Source organism: Arctopsyche grandis, chromosome 12 (genome assembly GCF_051622035.1).
Source record: "Arctopsyche grandis isolate Sample6627 chromosome 12, ASM5162203v2, whole genome shotgun sequence".
NCBI lineage: Eukaryota > Metazoa > Arthropoda > Insecta > Trichoptera > Hydropsychidae > Arctopsyche > Arctopsyche grandis.
In genome coordinates, this window is record NC_135366.1 from 16,404,992 (window position 1) to 16,427,896 (window position 22,905).

The 22,905-nt window shown below is 32.0% G+C and overlaps 2 protein-coding genes across 2 annotated transcripts in view; both read right to left on the reverse strand.

The window, feature by feature from the left end:
- The window catches only part of LOC143920446 (high affinity cAMP-specific and IBMX-insensitive 3',5'-cyclic phosphodiesterase 8-like), a 159,298-nt gene extending 156,875 nt beyond the window's left edge, over nt 1-2,423 (reverse strand). The window contains exons 1-2 of the mRNA XM_077443336.1: nt 2,153-2,423; nt 1,439-1,478 (exon numbers count right to left, since the gene is read on the reverse strand). The gene's annotated coding sequence lies outside the window, so the exon portion shown is untranslated. The remainder of the gene's footprint in view (nt 1-1,438; nt 1,479-2,152) is intronic.
- Nucleotides 2,424-8,893: 6,470 nt separating this feature from the next.
- Nucleotides 8,894-22,905, reverse strand: part of LOC143920447 (protein dead ringer-like) — a 145,779-nt gene continuing 131,767 nt past the window's right edge. The window contains exons 6-10 of the mRNA XM_077443337.1: nt 11,291-11,413; nt 10,892-11,163; nt 10,661-10,814; nt 9,412-9,644; nt 8,894-9,328 (exon numbers count right to left, since the gene is read on the reverse strand). Of these exons, the coding sequence (XP_077299463.1) occupies nt 9,189-9,328; nt 9,412-9,644; nt 10,661-10,814; nt 10,892-11,163; nt 11,291-11,413 (922 nt within the window). The 3' untranslated portion in view covers nt 8,894-9,188. The remainder of the gene's footprint in view (nt 9,329-9,411; nt 9,645-10,660; nt 10,815-10,891; nt 11,164-11,290; nt 11,414-22,905) is intronic.

The window sequence follows — 22,905 nt, forward strand, 5'->3', positions numbered from 1 at the left end:
GTAAATACTACTCGCTCTTCATATGTATGCATGGTAAACGGACTATTTCACATATTGTCATAAAAATCGCGAAAAATCTTGGTTTTTCGACTTTCAATCAAGTCACCTTCGATGCAGTGACGGCCACCGGTATCTAAGTATGCAAGTATTGTAGGTTGGAAATATGTCGACGATACGATTTTTTTTTCGATTCAAATAAGTTTAAGCTGTTTATATTACAAATACTGAGCGAAGCCGGGTGAAACAACTAGTTGACTATACAGTTCAGGGTTGTTACGCTAATGCAATTTAATAAGAGTGCGTGTCGCAAAATTATGATTAATTGCTATTATGGTCGTACACTCTCGTTAGCCGTATACAAAGTGGACTTTTCAGTTTAACCATGATGATGTCACATGTCTGGCATGTCATCCGTTAATTATGCATTTTAATCATGACAATTTTCGTGATGAAATATTAATTTTGACTCCCCGTATTCGCGTGGCTCGCGCGTCTCTCACTAAATGACTTTTCCCGGAAAATTCTAATCAACGAATATAACTAGCATATTCGAGCGACAAAGGAGCTACAATCAGAAGCCGAGAGCTTGCTCTAGTGTTAGATTAAGTGCTCATTTTATTTCATACCTCGCTAATATTATATATGGTTCATACGTAATATGTAAAACGACGTGAACATTATTATCAATTAATCATGATTACAGCAATTTTAATTTATTTTATGAACTCGTCAATATACACTGAAATATTTATCATTATCATTTGTATAATGCATTTTTCATTTTAAAAGTAATTCAGAATTAAAAATAAAATACATAAAATGAGTTATAATTATATAAATTTTTTTAGCATTCCCGTATTACATATTTGAGTTAAATGCGTCAATAATTAAAAATCAAAAGAAAAATGATTATACGTTTATCAGAATGAAAACAATTTTAAACTGATCGACAAATCTGTCATTTTTCAAAGACACGTCACAACACAATTTGAAGTTGCCTTTTTTTAATGCATGCTTAGAGCACTTTTACATGAAAATTTTCACTATTTCTACATCGCAGTTTGCCATTTTTAATCTCGACAGCAAATAAATCTTTACGATTTCAACGAGAATTGCTAATATACAGAAGAAACTACTCCTGGGCGAACAAAACGCGCCCGTGCATTCAACAGGTCTTTATCTGCGAAATAAAATCTATTTTTTTTTTTTGCTTTACACTCGACTGCAAATATACAAGATAACGTTGAATATTAATCAAATACAATAAAAATAAGTAATTTGTTATTTATTTGCAGCGCTGCCGAGATAAAACAAATTATTACGCAAGGAAATTATAATGCGATTCCTCTGCTAACGGAAAATCGTATGAAAATAAACATAACTACACATGTACCTAGAAAATATGCGATAATATAAAGAAAATACTCGTAAATCTCACTTGGTTTAAAGCGTCCACCGAGGAAACTGCATTTCAGCGCCTGAAAAATACAATACAAAACAATGAGTATATATGTATGTAGATTAAAACGATTTTATAAAATTTGCATTATATAAAAATGATTATTTATCAACATACAAATTTCTATTTTTTGTATAGAATTTGAAAGATTCGTTGAAAATTATACAAAAAACTTATATGTAGGTACATATTATGTATATATGTATATACGAAATTACAAATTAGAATTTGTTAAAATAAATCTAAACATTACATGGATTTTCCTGAATTTTCTTTCAACGAACAATAAACAATGTCATTCACCATTGCATAAACACCTACATATAATGTTAGTACGTCATCGGGAGCAAACTTTGCACAATCATTCTCTACGATCTGGCAGACACTCGAGCGCTACCATTTTCCGCATCGAACCGCGGAAAAACCTTACAGCATCACTTCTCAGTTTTGAATAGAAAACAAGCGCTATAAAATATATCAATACCGTTCTCATTTGAAGCCGTCCGTTGCCAAGCAAACAAAACAATCGAACTAAATTTAATACGACAAAATTTGAAATTCAAATAAGGAAACGACCGTCACCTTCAATAACATTCTGAAATACATACATATATTAAATATATAAAATTCATTTGTTTTATTAAATATAATTAATTTGAAATTTGTTTTCGTGTGCATGTAGAGAGCACTTACCGATGCAGTGTTGTTGTTTCAGAATTGATGTGTAAGGGCGGGCGCGTGAATGCAGCGTCGCGCGTTCGCGTGCGAAAACTTTGACGTTTGTTTACGCGGCGGGGGCGCGGGGGCAGAGTCTCCGTGGAGGGACGCGTCGGCACCGGAGAGGGACGCGGCGGCTCGAGGGGCTCCACAGACGCACGGGGGCCCTCTGAAGGGGCTCTCTCGGTAGGGCGCGCGCGTTTGCCTGGGCGCGTGGCCCCCGGGCGGCGCGCGCGCTCGCACTGACCAGAGACAAACACTCCTCCCCGCACATCACCACCCCACCCCCACCCACCAATCCCCCGACCCCACCTCTCACTCCCGATCTCACCCCAGGCGATAAGTGCACTCGGGTAGGTTCGGCTTTGTTCGGGTGTGTTCGTTGTATTACTGCAAGTCGACTCGTATTTTTTTTATTTCTATTTTGTTTGTATGTATGTACATATTTATGACATTTTCACTTGAATATAAAATATAATTTTTTCGTGACATAATTTTATACATTTACGTATTTTATACTTACATATATATTATAAATTAAATAGGATGTGATTAGTTCATCCACCTTCGCTCTTCGATTTACTGAAGTGTTTTAAATGGTATTGATTATTTTTAGCAATGTCTTTATATCAAAGAAAAATTAAGAATCTTTCATAATTTTTAATGTATAATATGAATTCGATATGTTCAAGTTTTATTTATTTATTTATTTGTACATATACGGCCGCAAGTACCATTAAACCATAATACAGTAAAAAAAAAACAATATTGATATAGGAATAGAAATATAGGAGTTTTAAACAGTGAAGATACCTGAAGTGAATAAATAAATGAAATGAAAACAATAAAATAAAATGCATTTAACCTTTGTACATATTAGAGACTTTGTACATTTTTTAATTTTGTTTACTTATATTAAATAGATCAATTGTCTAAAGTCATTTCTCAGTTTATGAAGTCTGGGTAACGCTGATTTTTTTTTTTAATTTTACTCTATTAATTGAAATATCATTGTTTAAATAATTGAGATAGTCAATCGGTCCAGGGCTGCGCCTACCGTATGTACAAATGTGTGCAACACAGGCGGCCTAAATATAAAGGCGGCCGAAAGAAATGAGAGTCGAAAAAAATACGAAACCAGACATCGTACTTTTTAAAATGCATTTAGGTTATCTTGTGGTATACCTACTTGTGGATTACTGTTGCAAGTTTCAACTTATAACTAGTGGCCGGATCCACAGCGCGCCGTTTATTGTTCAATTGTTGTAAATGCTATTGTTCAACTGTTGTAAAAGTTTGGCCAACCTTTTATTTTGTACTCTAGCTTTGTAAATAGAGCCAAACCGCCCCGATTCCTGGAAAAAGCAATGTCTCTATCCGCAGTCTACTTATAACATATCTGAACTGTAATTCGGGAGAAACGGGATAGCAGGTATAGTTTCGGTCCGCATAGAGTTAGGTATTTTATTATCTTTGCGACTACCAAATGTATTTATTCGAGGATGTTGAGTATTGGCTGATCATCGAAAGAATTTCCTAGATGTGGGATTGGGAGTAAAAACACTATATTTTCGTGAATGAACTTGAAATCTTTCAGTGTATCTTGTCATCTGATCTTGTTCAGAACTAAACGCTTTGGTTTTCAGTCTGTTTTTCTGGTTAATTTTTATTGTGATTAAAATTTTCAAAACTATAACCCGAATTAATATGATGTATACAAATGCTAATAAAATTAAAGAGCGGCCTACGTGAAAATTACCAAAGGAAAAATGATCTGGAAAAATTTTCAGATGATTATTTTCGTTTATATGTATATTTTTTTCGTTTTATTTTCATATTGGATCACAACGAAATTACAGGAATCCCAAATGTATCGCTGTGACCAGATATGCGATGATGTGCATAATCTGATGATGAATTTGGGATGAAATTCTCAAAAAACAATGATTTTCTAGTCCCGATATCGAAAGGTAGGAAATAGCAGTCTGTAGGAAAAATATAAAAGTTCAATATTATTTTTATAAAATATTCCATTATATTATATGTATATTGCTGTGTTCATTATTGAGTTGCAATTAAATAAAAACTTGACTCGAATACGATCAAAAAATCAATAACTATCTAATACAAACAAGATTTGCATTCCGGATTTTTCATCGATAGTACTTCATTGACTAGATGCATGAGGAAGTATATTTTATAATAATTACGTATCTTTGTATTATTCATACAAACATTTTGCATAAAATACTAATATACATATGTACCTACATACATAGGTACATACATGTGTACTCTATTTTCAAATTAATTTCAACAGTATAAAATATTTTCACAAACACATAATCAAAGCATTAATATCATAGTATTTTATAAAAAAAAATTGTGTTCATATTTTTAATATTTAACCGGGAAAATGGAAGTTTTCCACTTACGTATTTATATTAACTATGCATGTATATATTATATGTGCTAACTAACGCCTTACTTTTGAGTGGGTTGAGAAACCAATGTGTAACGTTAGTTCATATGAAATTTAATCGTGTCTTATACGTGTGAATTATTCTGGGGAGGGGGGGGTTAATTGAAAAAAAATTCAATTAAATTAAATTTTTTTTATAATAAAACTGAGCTCGTAGTATAAAATTACAGAGCTCGTAGCTTTCTAGAAAAATATCTAGTGCTTTTTTATTTCTTCTTAAGTATTGGAGGGGGACGTGGTCCCCCTGTGAAAGGGTACCGGTTACACACCTAACTGTACCCTTTCACATCTCGTATAAATATGGTCCAAAAAAAAATTCTTTTTTCGTAAAGTTTCCAACTTATTTTGCACATCAACAAACTATCGTTCAGAAATGTGCTTGTTTTTCCGACATTCCGATCAAGGTGATACCTGACATACAGTGGACGACGAAAATAATAAAAAACAAAATCGTAACTTCTACGCCCACCCTCTATATACATATATTATTGAGGTGAAATAGGTGATATTATAAAAAAAATATTTATTCACATTTGTTAATAAATAATTCTGCATGTTTACGGGTTGAACGATGGTAGTAGCCATTTTAGCGCCACTGTGAGTTGGATCTTGACGTATTTCTGTGACCATTCCGCGTGCCAACTTCGATACCCCTGAAGCTGGCCGTTTGATTATTTATTTAAATTCGCGAGATGTTGCGCAGTCATCGAAAGATTTGCTACAGGTGATAAAACGATGATGCGTTTAATACGCGCGTTCAACGTAAATTATATTCGGGAAGGATCGGGCAAGGTGTTTTCCTCAATATTATATAGTTGTGTGGAATATTTAAAAAAATCGCTAATGTTTTGTTATGAAATAAATATTTCCGAGATCCTTCATTTACAAATAAATGTTTTCGTTTCATTACATTCAGTTTAACGAAATTACTTTTACAGTTCCTTGCATTATTTGATTTTTTTAACTTGTTTTTTTGTTTTATTTAGAATAAATAATAAACGAATGAAATTATGTTTTTAAATAAAGCATGGAAAATTGTAAATATAATTAATGGTAAGTAGCTGCTTATTTTACCGACAAACTATTTATAAAACGGCTATAAGTTTTACTCATAGATGGCAGTAAAAATATATATTTTATTTGAATACATTTTTTCATCTGTAAAAATAATAACCCATAAAAGAGCCTTGTAAAAAACAAAAATATATATCTTTATAATATAATATTTATTGAATAAATCATTAATATAAATATAAAATATATATAATTTAATATTTATCAAGTCATCTAAAAAGTATAATTTAAATAGTTTATAATTGAATCAATAGATGGCTAACTATTGCATGAAGCTTAGAAAAAAAAAGTATAGATGGTTCATAATTATCCAGATTATTTTAAACAAATTTATATAATAATAAAATAGAATATCATTACAAATGAATTTATGTATTAAAAATTGGAAATTTATAATCAAAATTCTCGTTTAATCCAGATATTTGAAATTTTACTGCAAATAATGGTAGTAAAATTTTTATCTTTAAAATTAAATACTTTTGATCATACTTAAAATTAAAATGTATGTACACATACATAGCACATGTATAATCCATTAGCTTGTAGGAAAAAATAAAATGCTGGTTTATCTACTTGAATGTTTACTTTTTATTCGAGATTACATTGCTTACATTTAAATATGTTTCAAACGATCATTACTTTATATTTCATGTACTTATGTATATAGCCCGGAATCGTAATACCGACAATTTTAACAAAAACTAACGATCGTAAGAGATCCCTAAATAGTTTTTGAATTTTATATATTTGCATTTATTCGCAAATTTCAGATTCGAATATGCGAGCATATATATAAATTACACTTTACAAAATTTGGAATAAGAAGTCTTAATATACATATACCGTTGCGGTCGAGCACAAAATATAAAAAAGAGAAAAGTAAAAACAGTTTCCACTATATACAACACAATTCATTTTTAAAAGTTTTACGTAGGGTATTTTTTTGTTATTTTGATATTTCTTATAAATCGCTATTTTATGACACAGTTTCTTAATTAATTATTTGATAAAATTTATTTTGTATTATCTCTTCGCATAAAATACATAAAATGTTTAATATCGCATTGTTCATAATATCGTTGTCTTCCATGATTAATATTCAAGTTCTTAAGTCAGAGATTGCTAAGTGAGACAATGTAATTCGCATTCACCCATATTACACAAAATATTTGTGTCACAACTCTACCTTTATATTCCATCGCAAATTTATTTACTCATCAATCATCTGATTTTTGGTTTGAATGTTATTATAATTATTTTCATATAAATTGATCAATCGCCACATTTAAAAATATATAAAAGTCATAGTATTAATAATTTTGAAATAAAACTATTGTACATTTCAAGCCAATGTTTATAAACAAAAAATGAATGTATATCTACATAATGAGAATTGTATAAATGTTTTGATTCTAATTTTACTTTAAATATTAACAACAATGTCTATACATTCACATTTATGACACATTCAATTTATATAATTTACACAAAATTAGGAAATGAAAATTGTACGCTTTGAATTATATTATTTGTCACTCGACATTTATCATTACATTAAACATATTAAGATGATACTGAATATTTGACAAAGTCCGTATACGAAATAAATTTAAATAATTAAAAGAAACTCTTTTTTAATAATCTAACATTCAATCACGTTAAAAACTAAATGTATTCCATTTAAATTAAAATATTTTGTCAAAGAATATTACTAAAAAAAAATCTATAATAAAGAAAATATAATATTTAACAGTCTTTTTTGGCAAATATTACATGCTCAATATCTAATCACTAATAACGAACATCATCTACGTATTAATAATAATAATATAAAGACGTAAAAACCTACAAATAAAGCAATACACATTAAGATAATAACAATGGCATATATTCAGAAATATACTTGAAATTTTGCATTAATTTTTAAATGATTCCAGAATAAAATAATCGAAGCAACTGTGTGAGAGATCAATTGTCATTATAAGTACAGATGTACGCAAAATAATAATGTTTATATTGTAGAAATTATCATTCCAATAATGAAATGAAATTTTAAATCACCAAATTTGGTTTTCTTGTAATTTATAGAGAAAAATAAATTGTTTCAGTGCAATTTTAAGCAAATAATAGAATGATTGTTCAAATTTGTTCACCGCAATCGCACTTTGAATTAAAAATCAATACATTTTATAACTTATTCTAAATTTAAAATAAAAAGACATGTAACGGAAAAATATATAAAATTATAAATTACGTCTTTGTCATTGGTTTATATCGAATTAATAACATCAAAATATGACGAACGGTCATCAAAATATCAAGAAAAATATTCTTAAAAAATAGTACGTCAATTATTAAATTCAAAATACTATCAAATGTTTACTGATTTAATTAGGCAGCTATTAATATTTCGCATATATATATGTACATATATCAATTTTTCATATGCCTTTGTCAAGTGAAACACAAGTAATACAAACTAAAATGACTTTTGTCGTTATAATACTAAAAATATATAAATTTCAACCATTTGGCACATTCAAAACCACATTTATTTTCAGAATTTAGAAAAATTAACATATATTATACATATTTTTGATTACTCATGCTATTACTGCGATATTGGATTAATGAAAATTAAATTTGTTTACTTTCAAGAATTCAAAATTACAAGAAAACACATATGACATGAATAATTATTAAAATAGGTAATTTAAATCATACAAACAAATTAAATTTATCGGCATTTAGTATATACCATAACCTCACATTAAAAATTCAGAATTTTTTCAATATTTACATAAACATTTACATAATTAGTAATCATTTAATATTAAATTTGGTTCATTCAATGATGACACATTGATATTTTTTTTAAAAGAAGACTTACAAATTATATATATAAATAAAAATAATCGAATAATTAAATATTTCTTCATATATATAAACATGATTTATAAATCCTTTCAAGAAATGTAAAAAGTATATCGAATGAATGATGAAGAAAAATGAGATTTTCTCAATCAAGTTTAATTACATATCATGAGAGCTTCGTATACAAAATATCCTGCCATATTCAGACACAACCATAAAAAAACGGCTAATATCACTAGTGAAATTCATTTAAACAAAACGTGATCATCATCGTAATCGTAGCGGGTCGTTTATTAATTATAAAATGAAAGCAAACTTACATGTACACAAACATATGTATATTGGAAAACTAAGATCAATAGTACAAACGTCATCATATATAATACATATAAAAAAATCACTGAGCTTCGCGGAACACTATTTAAAAATAAAAAATAGCGTTGTCTATTCAACCGAATAATAATAAAAAAAGTTTCATCATAGCCTACGCATATCGTCTATTGTTAAATTAATACGAAAAATTAATATTTATTTGGCTTCTGTAAGCTATTACAGGGAACCGGCTCACTTGACCCACGTAACCTAAGATACCATCGGTCTGTGCCGTTGACTTGGAGGACTGGAAGTGTCATTTTGAGGATTTGCAAATAGGACTCCTTCATATGTTACTCCGTTTAATTCCATTGAAACCACTAACTGCTGATCACCAGTCCTTGCATCACCTATAATAAGCATGAATAAAACCAATTAAAACATGAATCACACATCAAATGAATCAAAGTATCAAAAATTGACTTATACATACCCCTACTTGTGATTTTGAAAGCTGCACCGTGACCATTGCTGTGATGGTGAGACAAATGTGCCGGTATTAGAGCAGGTGGTGCTGGTGGTGGTGTCGGTGAATGTGCTGAGGGTGGTAAAGGTGTGGCTCTCTTGGCCGGAGGAGGTGGTTCTCGTTCAGGTAATTCCCGTTTTATGCAGACGCCTGTCACCGGCGCAGCCTGCACCGGTGACTCGCTAAGGTTCAAAGCTTCCCTGTAAACAAATGGCAACAAACTGCTTTTTTCAAACACAGATCACATTCAAACAAAAATATAATTTGGCAAATTGCCTTCAACAAAGAGTGAAATTTTTATTCAGGATGGCACAATCTCCATTGTGGTATTGCAGAACATTGTCCTGAATCCATTGCTGTCATCTAGCAGATTTCCAAAGGTTTCCAAGAAGCTAAGTGTTCATAAACATACCAGCATGTCTTTGAATTACTATTGTAGTACTTTTGAGAAAAGATAAAGACTAATTCATAGTAGCATTTCCATGGGTCTCATAGTGTATTTAAATCCTGAACTTTACATTTTAAAAACGTGTAATTTATCCATTTCTACTAAGGTGACCAGTCGTACTGATTTTACCAAGACAATACTCGTTTTTTGAGTATCTGTCCTGGTAAGTCGTGAGATAAAACCAGTACACATTTTTATGTAATAGAATTTTTTATCTAATAGATGGTTAAATATACAAATTCTTCAGCGAAAATGATGTCGCCTACAAAAATATTGACAAATTAGTCAAATGTTGTTTCCGTTTATCAGGATTTTTTACTTTGATGAACAATATATAGTCCAGTGATAAAACGAAATTGAATGTTGAAACCTTAAAATATTTGCTTATCACATACACAGTATAATTTTAACCAGTCTTGTGAAGAATTTTATAAAAGCACTCGAGAAAATGAATGATTATTTTCATAAATGTGCGTTCATGATTCTTTAATCTTTGTTTTAAATAGTTGAAGTATTTAGAAATGTTTTTGGAAAAAATGTCCTGGTTTTGAATTTGGAAAAAATGGTCACCTTAATTTCAACACAACAACTAATGATGAATTGGATTCAATAACCAATAATCAGGTTACATACATAGCTGTATGGTTGTTTTTAATAATATCATACAGTTTGAAACCTTTTGTTTCAAAAGTAAAATGAAACCGCTGTCTTTACTATTAAAATGGAGGCTGTGTCACCCTGACTAACATAAATAACTTAAATATATACCTTTGAGGTTCATTTATTGGAGATGATGCATTGTTCAGAGATGCTGGAGGAGATGCATTATTATTATATAGACTCCACAAGGTTAAGCGGGACATTTCCAAAGCACTGAGAGCTGCATCGCGTGGGGACACTGTGCCTGGCGGTGATTCTGAACCTATAATCAACAAATAAATAAGTCAAACAAATCATTTTACTTCAAATTTACATATCAATTAAAATGAAAACACATACCTGGCCTTCTGAAGTCTTTCTGTTGGAACAATTTCATGTATTCCATCATTTTTTGTTCCAGATCGTGGGCCATGGCATGCGCTCCGTGATGCGCCGCTTGTTGTGCTGCTGCGTGATGCATACCCAAGCTGTTTCCTAGAGCTAATCCTCCACCGAGTCCACCTCCCAAGCCTCCGGAAAGTCCTCTGGCGCCACCGGTGACTAAAGACAGCGGTGACATCTGCTGCGACAACTGTTGCATACTCGTCGGAACAGGACTCCTCTGTACAGAAATGTTTTTATTAAAGCATGTATTGATTTGGTTTGTAGCAATTATTTACCTATATATGATTAATATACAGTCAAAACATATAAATATGTGAAAAAATTACCATGTTTAAATGTGATTGCACTTGTTGTTCGTATTGACCGTAGGAAGAACGTCTGCCTTCACGACGATTGCCGTCAATTGCTGCCTGAAGTTCCGACGGCGTTGAAAGATTCTTCTTCTCGCACTCATACGGATACAGATACTTCATATATCTGAAAAAGAAATTAATAAAACATATAATACAAAGATAAATATATATATATATATATATATCACATAAAATGATGAATGTTTTTAACAAATCTAAATTTCAATACAATATTATATTGGCGACTGACTTGAACAATACTCGCAAGCATATGATCAAAATATGCTTTTATGCTGCTTTGTAACAATAAATGTTAAATCAAAGAATATCAATTAAAACTTAAGTGCTATTTGCGTACGTCAATTATTATCATCTTAACGATTGAGAATATGAATGAAATTAGATCCATCAGCTATGCCGACTTTCCCCAGTTATTTACTTTTGAATTATAATAAAAATTTGATCACCATTTATTTACTTTTGAATTATAATAAATAAAACATCATAACAAGTAAAAAGTTAACTCTTTGAGTGCTGACGTATTTTCTGTTGAAAGCCCGCCACGTTGAAAATTTTGCCAAGATTTCCAAATAGAATTATTTTGAAATCCGTATATCAGGTATAAAATTTTTAGCAAATCCAAACAAACCCTGGATAACTACCGCCGAGGATTCCGAGTTTTGTAAAGGTGTGTTCAGACTCTCTATCATATCTTGCAACAATATAAAATAAGCAAAAGAAGTAATGAATGTATTTTTCCGTTAATTAATGTATTTTTAATTAATTTATTTTATTAATTATTCTATTAATGAATGCATAATGTATTCTATTAATGAATGTATTTCTCCAAAACTAGTTCCATCTTCTTCATTGTTGTTAAAACGTAATGCTCACAATCTAAATGCCAAAACACAATCTAAAATTCTCAGCAGCTAGAGATTTCCATCGGGAAATTCTACTATGGTTATAAATTCAGAAATTCCGGTGTAAACCAGTCTTTATAAATGAATTACCCATATTCAATGCTACTCGGAAAGGCTGAGCGGGTAGTATTCTTGTTTAATTTGTACATGCTCAAAATACAACGCCTATCGGCGGTTTTCAGGCCTATGGAATTATTGGAAAAACGCCGATCGGCGTTCTCCAGCATTCAAAGGGTTAATAGATCTTGTTTATACATAGAATAATACTATTTTACAAGATCAATTAAAGGAATGTTTTTAATTTGATCTAAACTTTAAATAAATTGATAAAATCAAAGTAATATTTTTTTATAATAGAGTGAATTTGTTCTGATTAAGCGAATATCCCAATTATGCTAAAATTTTCTAAAACAAACCTCTTGCAGAATTATATCAAATAAAATAAAGGCCCAACTGACTGAAATATGTAAATGTGCCTTACACAAGTCCTTCATAGAGGTTGCTCTAATGAAATGATATTATGTATTGATTACGAATCAAACCACATCCACACAAAACAAGTTGACAAGTTCATCTGAATGATGATCAATTTTCATTAGCTGAATACGCGCACATCGCATGCACGTAGAATAATTTAAAAGCCATAGCAATCGCGTCCACATCCAAAGAGAAAGAGAAATAATACAAAAATACAATAAGTACATTATGGAAATGGGTCGTAGTAATGGAAGATCGGCGCATGCACGCGTACTTATATTAGGTATTTAAATACAAACCGATGACATTTACCCCGAGGCCATTCGCCAGATAGAAATTCGAGTTTTCGAAAACCGATCGCCAAAAAATTGAAAAGAAGCATTAACAATAATGATAATGGCCGAAGTGACAATAAATCAAATTTTTACCATGACGAGAGAGACCCGTACAAGCGGACATATATTATTATTAATATTTTTGTCCGGATCAATAGACACGGAACGCGACACAAAAGTGTCGCTCTACGAATACGTACATAAATATATTTATGCATATGTGTAAGAGGCAATGTATGAGTGTACATAACAAAATAATGAAATTCCTCACCTTTTATTGGCTTGTCAAAGAAATAAGTCTTTTGTCTATGCGACGATAGCCCAACCGGGCTATTAACTAACCGACGTGTGCTTTACCCGTTTCGAAGTAAAAAAAAAAAACAAAAAAAAAACAGTATATATAGACAGATAAAAGAAGCCTCTTGTTCTCCCCAATGCGGTCCATTAATTTAATACACACTCGCCTTTTCGGGGGTCGCCAACTAACTGTATATTGATACCCCGTCGATCATTAGTGGTTTCGCTCTTGTATAATACATTCGTTGTGTTTATTTCAGCGCGGTCGAGAAGATTAATCAATCAATAAATAGATGCGTCATTGTGAGTGTAGTTTTGCCGCGCTTTTTGTGTGACACTTTCGAACACAATTTGCTTTGAAAGATGTATTATAATTTGGGAAATGTCTATTGCCTAATCAATCAATATCAAGAACGGAACACTTACGGAGGAGCGGAAATAATGCGCCTTTGGACTCGTTCGGTTTTTTGGTTCAAATGGTGTATATTTTACAGATCGCTCAAAAACATCATTATACGCAGTGCAGCCCGAAAAAACCCTCTGAATGAATAGGCACTGATCATTAAGGTCATTGTGATGAAAGGGATCTCAAAATTGACATAGATCATACAGAGCGAGCAGTATAGATCGGTCGTTGCGGTAATGCTAGCCCTGGGTTGATCTCGATTGAAGAGAATTTATTCGGAGTATTTCTGTAGTGCTGGTGTTCAGACTTGGATATTTGTGACTACAAATCGATCGTTTCCTATCAGAGTGCCAATTTTTCTGATTTCATTGTTGAAACTGTTCCTCAACATATTGAAAAATCCAACCTACCTTCTATTTGTTACTATTTGAATAGTTATAATTTTATATGCACAAGTTTAATACCATGTGTGTCGCTCAGGGGTAAAATCAGTAATGACATCACGGTAAAATGTGAATTTTATATAATTAAATGATCTTTGATAGTTTATTGTTAAAATAGAACTTATATTTTAGACAAAATTACATTCACCAAACCAAATGAAGGCTTAATACAAAATGATGAAGATGGCATAGTCCAAGTGTTCACTCCTACAACATACCTACTAGTTGGTTCAAAAGCTATCTTCAAATAAAATGCGTGTTCATAAAATTACTAGTATTTTTATGCACTGCCGAAACGCACTAGTAAATGAAAGAATGAAATGGAAGACACACTCAAAAAAACTCATATATAATCAATAAATAATCAACAAACTACTGATAAAATTTTGTTACATCAGCATCATGTACCATCCATAACTGAATTACTATTTTTTTCTACTTTGTATTAAATTCATTCATTTGATTCATCCAGTAAATCAAATTCTGTACAGTCATATTTATTTTTTTTCTAACCCTTTCATCCGCAACCCTCCCAACCCACTAATTGCGATCTTAACTATAATCTCAGAAATAAATTAATTTTACTTTATAATACTTTTTAGTAAGATCAAAAATCTTCACTACATATTTACATATCATCTCAGAGTGTATTGAATTAGTTTGTAGCACCAATAAGTATTGCATTCATATGTATGTATCATATTATGATCGTTTTATATAAATTCCATTCCAAATAAATAATAAATCAATATATGAAGTATACACAATTAAAAAAGAAGCGATTACTTGACACACAATCCTACTGTAGCCAATTTAGTAAATCACTCAAATTAAAATCGTAATCAAACAACACATGAACTCCAATTGTAGCTTTAAAGTATGCACAAAAGCATTCCAAATTAACATCGCTAAATTGACCGTTTCGTGTACCAACAGTTGTCAATTGCCGTCAGTACGTGCGCGGACTAGTGGATGCTGCGCCGAATGTTTGTCCATCTCATTGGGATTATTTATCGCACGTTTGGAGTCGCGTCCACATACACACACTCACACCATCCAATCCGAATATATATATAATTAATATTCAATATGCATCATCGTGCATCATCAGTCATCGTGGTCGTCATCGCGGCCGGCATTAGCATGAGAGAGAGAGACTTCACCTGTAATATACATAGAGTATATTACAACAACGCCCCGAAAGAAGCTCTCAACAATGAACGGCAATAATGACCCGTCGTCGCGTGTAATACACGTCCAAATTACATTTTCAAGTATCTCGTGTGTTTGTGTGTGTCGTCTTTGCATATTTATAATACACTCGGTACTACTCATCTATAAGTGTTATATGTTCGCACATTATATACGGACCGTTATGTCGCGCGTTTCCAATCCGTCTCTGGCCCCGTGATGAAATTCGACAGTTTCGGCTATTAACGAATGTGTGTGTGTGTATTGGGTATATAATACGTGCTGGTAAATAATAAATGGAAATTCGACGTGTCGTTCGCGTATCGATCATTTTAATTTAAATTAGAATGGTAATTTCGTATGTGAGACACGCGCGCGTCGCATGAAATCTGCCAAATCAGGACCGTACTAAGTCCGATTGATTTAATTGAACTTTCGTGCGAACGATTTTCTATGCACTTTGAATTGCAGATAAAATTACCAACACTAAATCACGGCCAATGTGATTTTTAAAAACACCTGTTATTATTATTATTATTCTAAAATGAAAATGCAGTTCCTAAAAGTGATACATTTTATAGTTGATGATGAGGATTCATGAACAATTATTTAAATGTACACGTATAATATGCAAAAAGATGAAACGTATGAAAAAAATAAGTTTATTCCACATGCTTTGTGACCTCGTATATAAAAGCTATGGCCAAAACATTAACATGTCCGGTAGTAAAAAAGATGAAATAAAAATATTTAGCGTGGAGTACATTTGGGTGAATGTACGACGTTTTCAAATCCAAAATGGCACTTTGCTTGAAGAAAAATATCTTCGATCAAAGACTTTTGCCAATGATGGCGTATGGATGGGAAACTTGGGCATTGAACGCCAGAATGCTGCATAAAGTCCAATGCACTCAAATAAGTGCTGTATTCTCGACATAGTAGGAAGATATAAGAAACGGAATACGTATATGAAAAGTATAAAAAGGTTAGTTGATGTAGTGGAGAGAGTAAATATATTGAAATGGACGAAATAAGTGCTTGAATAGTACTCGGGAGAATGTTAACCCTTTGGCTGCTACGAGGTTTTTCAATGTCCAAGCGAAAAATGCTAACATTTGTAATTATTTTGAAAAAAAATAAATATAATATTTTTTTTTACATACTTACTTCGCCGAACACTCGTAATTTTTATAATACTTTATATACATTTTTAAGAAGCAGTCGTGGACTCGTGCTCTCTCTTTCTGTCTTGCTTTTACATGCGTGCGTGCGAAAGAGATACCTACATATATACACTAAATAAGTTTTGACGATTGTTTTCCGAGGCTTTATTCTTTTCAATAATCTATTTTTAGATATCGATGTATCCTTACAACATGCGATATATTCGAAACAGGTAGCGGTCTCTCTCTCTTTCTTTCTTGGTTTTAATTGTGTACGTGTGAGCGAGACACACAAGGATGCGAAGTTTCTAATAATCAAATAATTTTTCAACATGTATCATAAACATTTTGTATGCATTTCAGTTGCATTTGATTGATTGCATGAATTCGTGACGTCTCGTGACCTATATAATTGAAAGCGGATTTCTATTGTTTTTTGCCATTTATTTTAACTCTGCAAAATGATATCGGACAGTGAAAGTGATGAAAGCGAAATAATAGCTCCTCGCCGAGGAACTCGACAAATCAGCAGCTCTACTGATTCTGAAAATGAATTTATCGATAATAATCAATTCCCAAGTAATAACTCCTTATATGACATTGACAACGAACCCGAAATTTACTTTGATGATGAACCCGAAATTGAAGAGCTTTTATTTAAAAAATTGATAAATATTTATAAAGCTTGATTGAAAAATAAATATAAATACGTATATAAAAAAAATGTTTCGTGCCACTGATGCGCTGGTGGCTCAAAGAAAGTATTGAAATACGACAATTAATGACGTCAACAACGATCGTCGTAGCAATCTTCGCCGATTTCAAAACAACGATTTATCGTTGTTGTAGCAGTCAAAGGGTTAAAGCGTGCAAAGAAGGCCACAAAGAAGATGGGTGGATGAAATAAAAAAAAAAGTTTGGGATGAGATGGATGAGTTACTCAAAACAGATGCGACTGGAAGCGTGTTGGAGAAGCCTTCATCCAGCAGTCAGTGGATAATGGCTGTAAGTGATGATGATGATAATGACTAGACATCAGATAGGGATCGGGGTATTGTTAACTTCATTGAAAACCTTTCTTAAAATAAAATTTCTTGCTTTCAACTCAGTTGGAATGTGAATTGTTATTTTTCATTGCCCTCATCATCCTCCGTAGTCTAATAATGACGTAAGCTATATATATCCAGTGGTATAATTTTGGTTCCAACAAATTGGCAACATTTCCAATCTCTCCGCAAAAATTCGAGTTAAAAGCATCTCTAATTCGCTGATATATAAAATTCTGTAAAATGTTTCTCAAATTTATCCATAGATGTCTCTAAGAAGCTCTGTAAAAAATATTTATCGATGTTTGTATTTAGCCAGGAAAACGCATTGGGGTTAACCTATAAAAAATATGTGAGTACAAAATCTGCACTATTTTTTGAGCTTATAATACATATACACTTGTGTACACATGTGTTTGAATTGTAATAAAGATAGTATAGAGGGTACGAGGAAAGCTGGTTGGATAAAGTAAGAAAAGTGCGAGGGGTTAATTAGATGAGTCAGAACAGAGATGAATGGAAGCCTTCATCCAGCTGTGGATGGCGAACAGCTGTAAACGATGACGATGATGAAATAGTTTTAGCATCATATTTTTTATCGCACAGTGAAAAATGATTACGTGGCATCGAAATGATAAAATTAAAAATGGTTTCTCGATTGGACTATGGGCCAATAATATACTTAATATGTGCCAGTGAAACGTTTCGTATATTATTATTATTATTTTAACCAAAGATGAACAATGCATCTGTCAAAATTAATTTTAGATTGACATATGTATGAGACTTACACTACACATACTTACGAAGTACATTCACATGGAGAAGTATGATTAAATAGGTTCATATAGCAATGGACTGGACATACGTATATTGTACAATGGAAGATGAACGATTGGTACCCAAGAGAATATATAATATGTATGTACATACATAGAAGAAAGGACGATACTTCACATTGCCCTTTTATGGTGTAAATCTTCACAGTCCTACTTTAACCCATTCGCGACCATCCCATCATCTTATAGTGACTTTTGATTGAACAAATACGTAATGCACATATACACAGATTCGTATGCGCACCTATATAATAATATGTGTAATATAAAATGTGGCGTTCATTTAGGCGACGTCCCGCCATTGAGGCAGCTTGACACATGACAACCGCAGAGTGAAATAATAAAAGAAACGGCGGAGATCTCTGAATAGATAAATGAGACGCCTAGACTTTGATAAATATAGCAGCGAGAGATATGCACGCCGAGATGATATATCGACCTCGGCATTAACACTTTAACGACCGAAATCGGGAGAGGGGCAGGGGATCCGGAACGACGACCGATAAATCGAATCGGCATATTGTGAAATTTCCGAAACGCGCGCGAAAAAAAACCTGAAATATCCCCATATGTAATCCGCTAAAACGTTAAATTGTAAAATCAACAATTTATCGCGCTAGGAAAAAAATCTAAATCAATATTTGTCATTGAAATTATGTTCTATTGAGAAACGCGCGAACATTAATTACTTTTGAATATTTTCGTTGACCCAATGACGGACATTGAGTGTGTTCATAAAAAAAAAGATATATACTTTAGAGATACGACGAAAAAACCCGTTTAATTAGCTTTAAATTGCTAATGTCTACAAATGAATATTTTCGTCAAAGGTGAAAAATCTAAATCGATGTCGGCAAACAAGCGAAAAGCCCACAATAAAACCCTAACAAAACCGTACAAGCATAAAATTAACCATCAACTATATAAAAACAAATAACATTGCATCAAAATGCGTACGATGAGGATAAAAACCTTAGTATATATATGTATATAAATTATTTTGTCGTTCTTAAGCTGTTATTCGTTGACAATTAATTGTTTTGAATTTTTGCATAATTGGGACAGCTGCTTAATTAGACCAAAGTGTGTATTAAAAAGCATGTTGAATAAATAAGAAGGAAAAGGTAAATTGGAACACTCGGGTGAACTATTTAAACGTCTACCCCAATTATGCGATGCTTTGCTGGAGTAACTTCAGAATATATCGCAAGCAAAATACACCTTGGTAAAAAAAAACCATTGGAAAGACTTTTTAGAAACATTAGGCATTGGTTTTGGAACAAATGAATAAATTGTAAAATTAGGTAGGTACATGCGGAATATTTCAGATATCGTACAAGTTTAAGAACAGTAAAAAAAACTTCCTACGTGACTATTTTTTATTTATTTAAGAAACACAGCGTAGCTCACTGGTTAAGCCATTGTTAACCAGTAGAGAAGTCGAGGGTTCAAATCCCGACCGGATTGATATACGCTGGCATGATTTGAATGATTATTTAATCCAGATCGACCGTCAATAAAATTTAATAAAATCGGCATCCTTTCCCCCTCCCCCTTCTCTGGTTCTCGAAAATCCGTTGCAAATCAGGATCTGTTTATTGTTAAATATATCTGAATTGTAGAATGTGAATGTAGAATTTAAGTACAAGTTTGACCATAGGTGTCACTTTGTGACAATAGGTGTCACTTTGTGAACTTCAATATACTATTGTTTATTATTATATTTCATTACTTCGATATCATTTTGATAGAAAAAAAAGTTCAAGTAGATAAATATGCATATGAATTCATTCCATAAGTTAAAATTACGTCTACATAAGTACATACATATGTATGTAGTACAATTTTCTTAGGATAAATACGACAGAACAGATCTGAAATTTTCCTCAAATCATAGATCTAAAATAAGTAGTAATTTTTGGCATGTAATGATTTGCCGATATATTTATGTATATATGTATTATATATAAGCGATGGTAGGTAATTCGAGGGTTATCCACACATTATATTTAGGAATTACAGAAAAATGCGCTCGTACGACGCTAAACGCGCTGGCGACAATCTGGCTAAACGGACCGAAAGAAGATGGAAGACCGTCAGTCAAGTTGGTTTAGAAACCGATAGCCAAATTCGAACCGGTAAAAATTCAAAGGGACGCCATAATTAGCAAATTCGGCGGTCGGCATTCGGGGGCGGTTTTATTTAGACACCCACCCATCGCGCGCGAGCACAATATAATTTTCTGCTCGTAAAAAGGAGGCCCAAGATGCATCTTATATACGTAATAATAAGACCGATAGGAGAGTGCATATTAAAATGAAGAGGGCATCTTGCGGTCTACCCTTCGCGAAAGCCGTAAACATGTCCTACAGTCGCAGAAAGTTCAGGGCGATACAGCAATTATCGTGGATTTAAGATTTGAAGATTACCATACAAATAAAATATAAATACTTCATATATAATATACTAGTGTTTTTATACAGCGTTGCTCGGTATTTGTAATATAAACCGCTTAAACATGGTTAATCTAATAGTAAGCATTCATTTGTTTTTTTATTAAATTTATTTGAATCGAAAAAAAAATACACAGACACACACACACATACAGGCATACACACATTTTTTCTAGATGATGAAAACATGATCAGTGATCAATTCTGAGTTCGAATCAGTCAAAATCTCAAGTTCGAATTTTCGCATGATCACAAAACTTCATCTATTGTTACTACGGACATACATAGATAAAGTACGGTGACCGGAAAAATGCACTCGAGATAGTTGCAATCTCGAGACATCCAAACTTTCAAAGATGCTCAAGTAGAACTAACGCAATAGAATTCCACAAAAAAGCGTCAAGGGGTATTTTTACGTTATTTGATGGTGCTAACCTTTTTTGTGGAATTCTATTGCATAAGTTCTTTTTGAGCGCCTATGAAAATTATGACTTCTCGAATCTGCGCTACTATTCAGTGCTATTTAGTGCATCTTTCCGGAAACCATAAAGTACATAACTTTGATTTGTTTTCGATGCTTCCACCCAAAACTTACATACACACACAAAGTCTCTTTCGAAATTATATATGAGACCATTATATACATATTATATTGATGACTAACTGTTGGATTCAAGGAAGTTTTCAAGTCACGGTAACGATAAAATAAAATATAAATACTCCACTAGGAGACACAGATAAAATATACATCATAAAACGAAGACTACAAACTGCATACATTTTATCGTTTAATTTTAGATAAAATATCTCATATATTATCATTTAACACCATTTGAATAATTAACCAAACTTTGCACAATAGTTTTCCCACAATGTTGAAGGTAATTTGCGATGACTATTTTATTATTAATAAATGGGATAAATGAGAGTATTCATTTTCATAGCTTCTGCACATTTTTTTGTTTAATATTATATACTCATACAATTCATATTTGCAATCTTAGCGATACCTGGTAGTTAGTGAACATCAATAGTAATATTAAATAATAAAAATTTCGTATGAGAGTCGTATAATCGAGATCGATTATACGGCTCCTGTGATATACATATGTACATACATATGTATCGTATGTATGTATTGGAATTAGATATTTATTGGCTCGAGGGATATCGATTTAAATTTTAACTAAGAGAACTCCATTTTAGATTTGCAGGTTTGATAGGTAGGCTACGCAAAACATAAATCATCTAACCTCCCCTCAGACGAGACTTAATGTTCCTAAGGCAATAAATCCGAAACACGATGCTGAACATCATGAAATCAAAAGAAAATAAGGCTGACATAGTTACATCAAAGCCTCCCTCCCCCTCTTCGCGCACGCACACATTGCCAAAGATGCATAATGCATTCTCGGAATGGTCGTAAAATCTAAATTAAAAAATTAATACGCTGCGCTGCACCGGAATGGATACTATTAATTCGATATAACTTCAAACGACCTCTAAAATTCGAACCAATATAAAATATATCAGGGGTAAGCATTTTTAAATGAATATATTATATCCCATATTATTAAATGAGCTAATCCTCTATAATACGTATAAAAATCTGTCAATAATATATAATACGTATAATTTACGCTGAAAACAAACCAAAATAATAAATTTAAATTTAAAAGAATCATTTAAATTATACAAAAAAAAATTGTTTTTACAGCTTGGCACTTCTCAAAAACTATCAATGATATAAATAATGAAAAGACTTTACATCATTTTTCGTGGTTCTAATTGGGGACAAATATTCTTTTATGTGAATATTACTTAAATTTTATTTTGAAAAATAAATTTAGGTATTAACCATGGTGCCATTACAGGTTGCCCGATAGCGACATCTATGGTCAAAGTTGTCCATATATATGTACTAAATATAAATTTATACCATATAAATTTGAAATAATAATCAATAGTATTGACAAATAGGCGTTAGATGGAAAATTTGATGAGAAACCGTTTCAACAATGAAATTAGTTAAATTGGCAAACT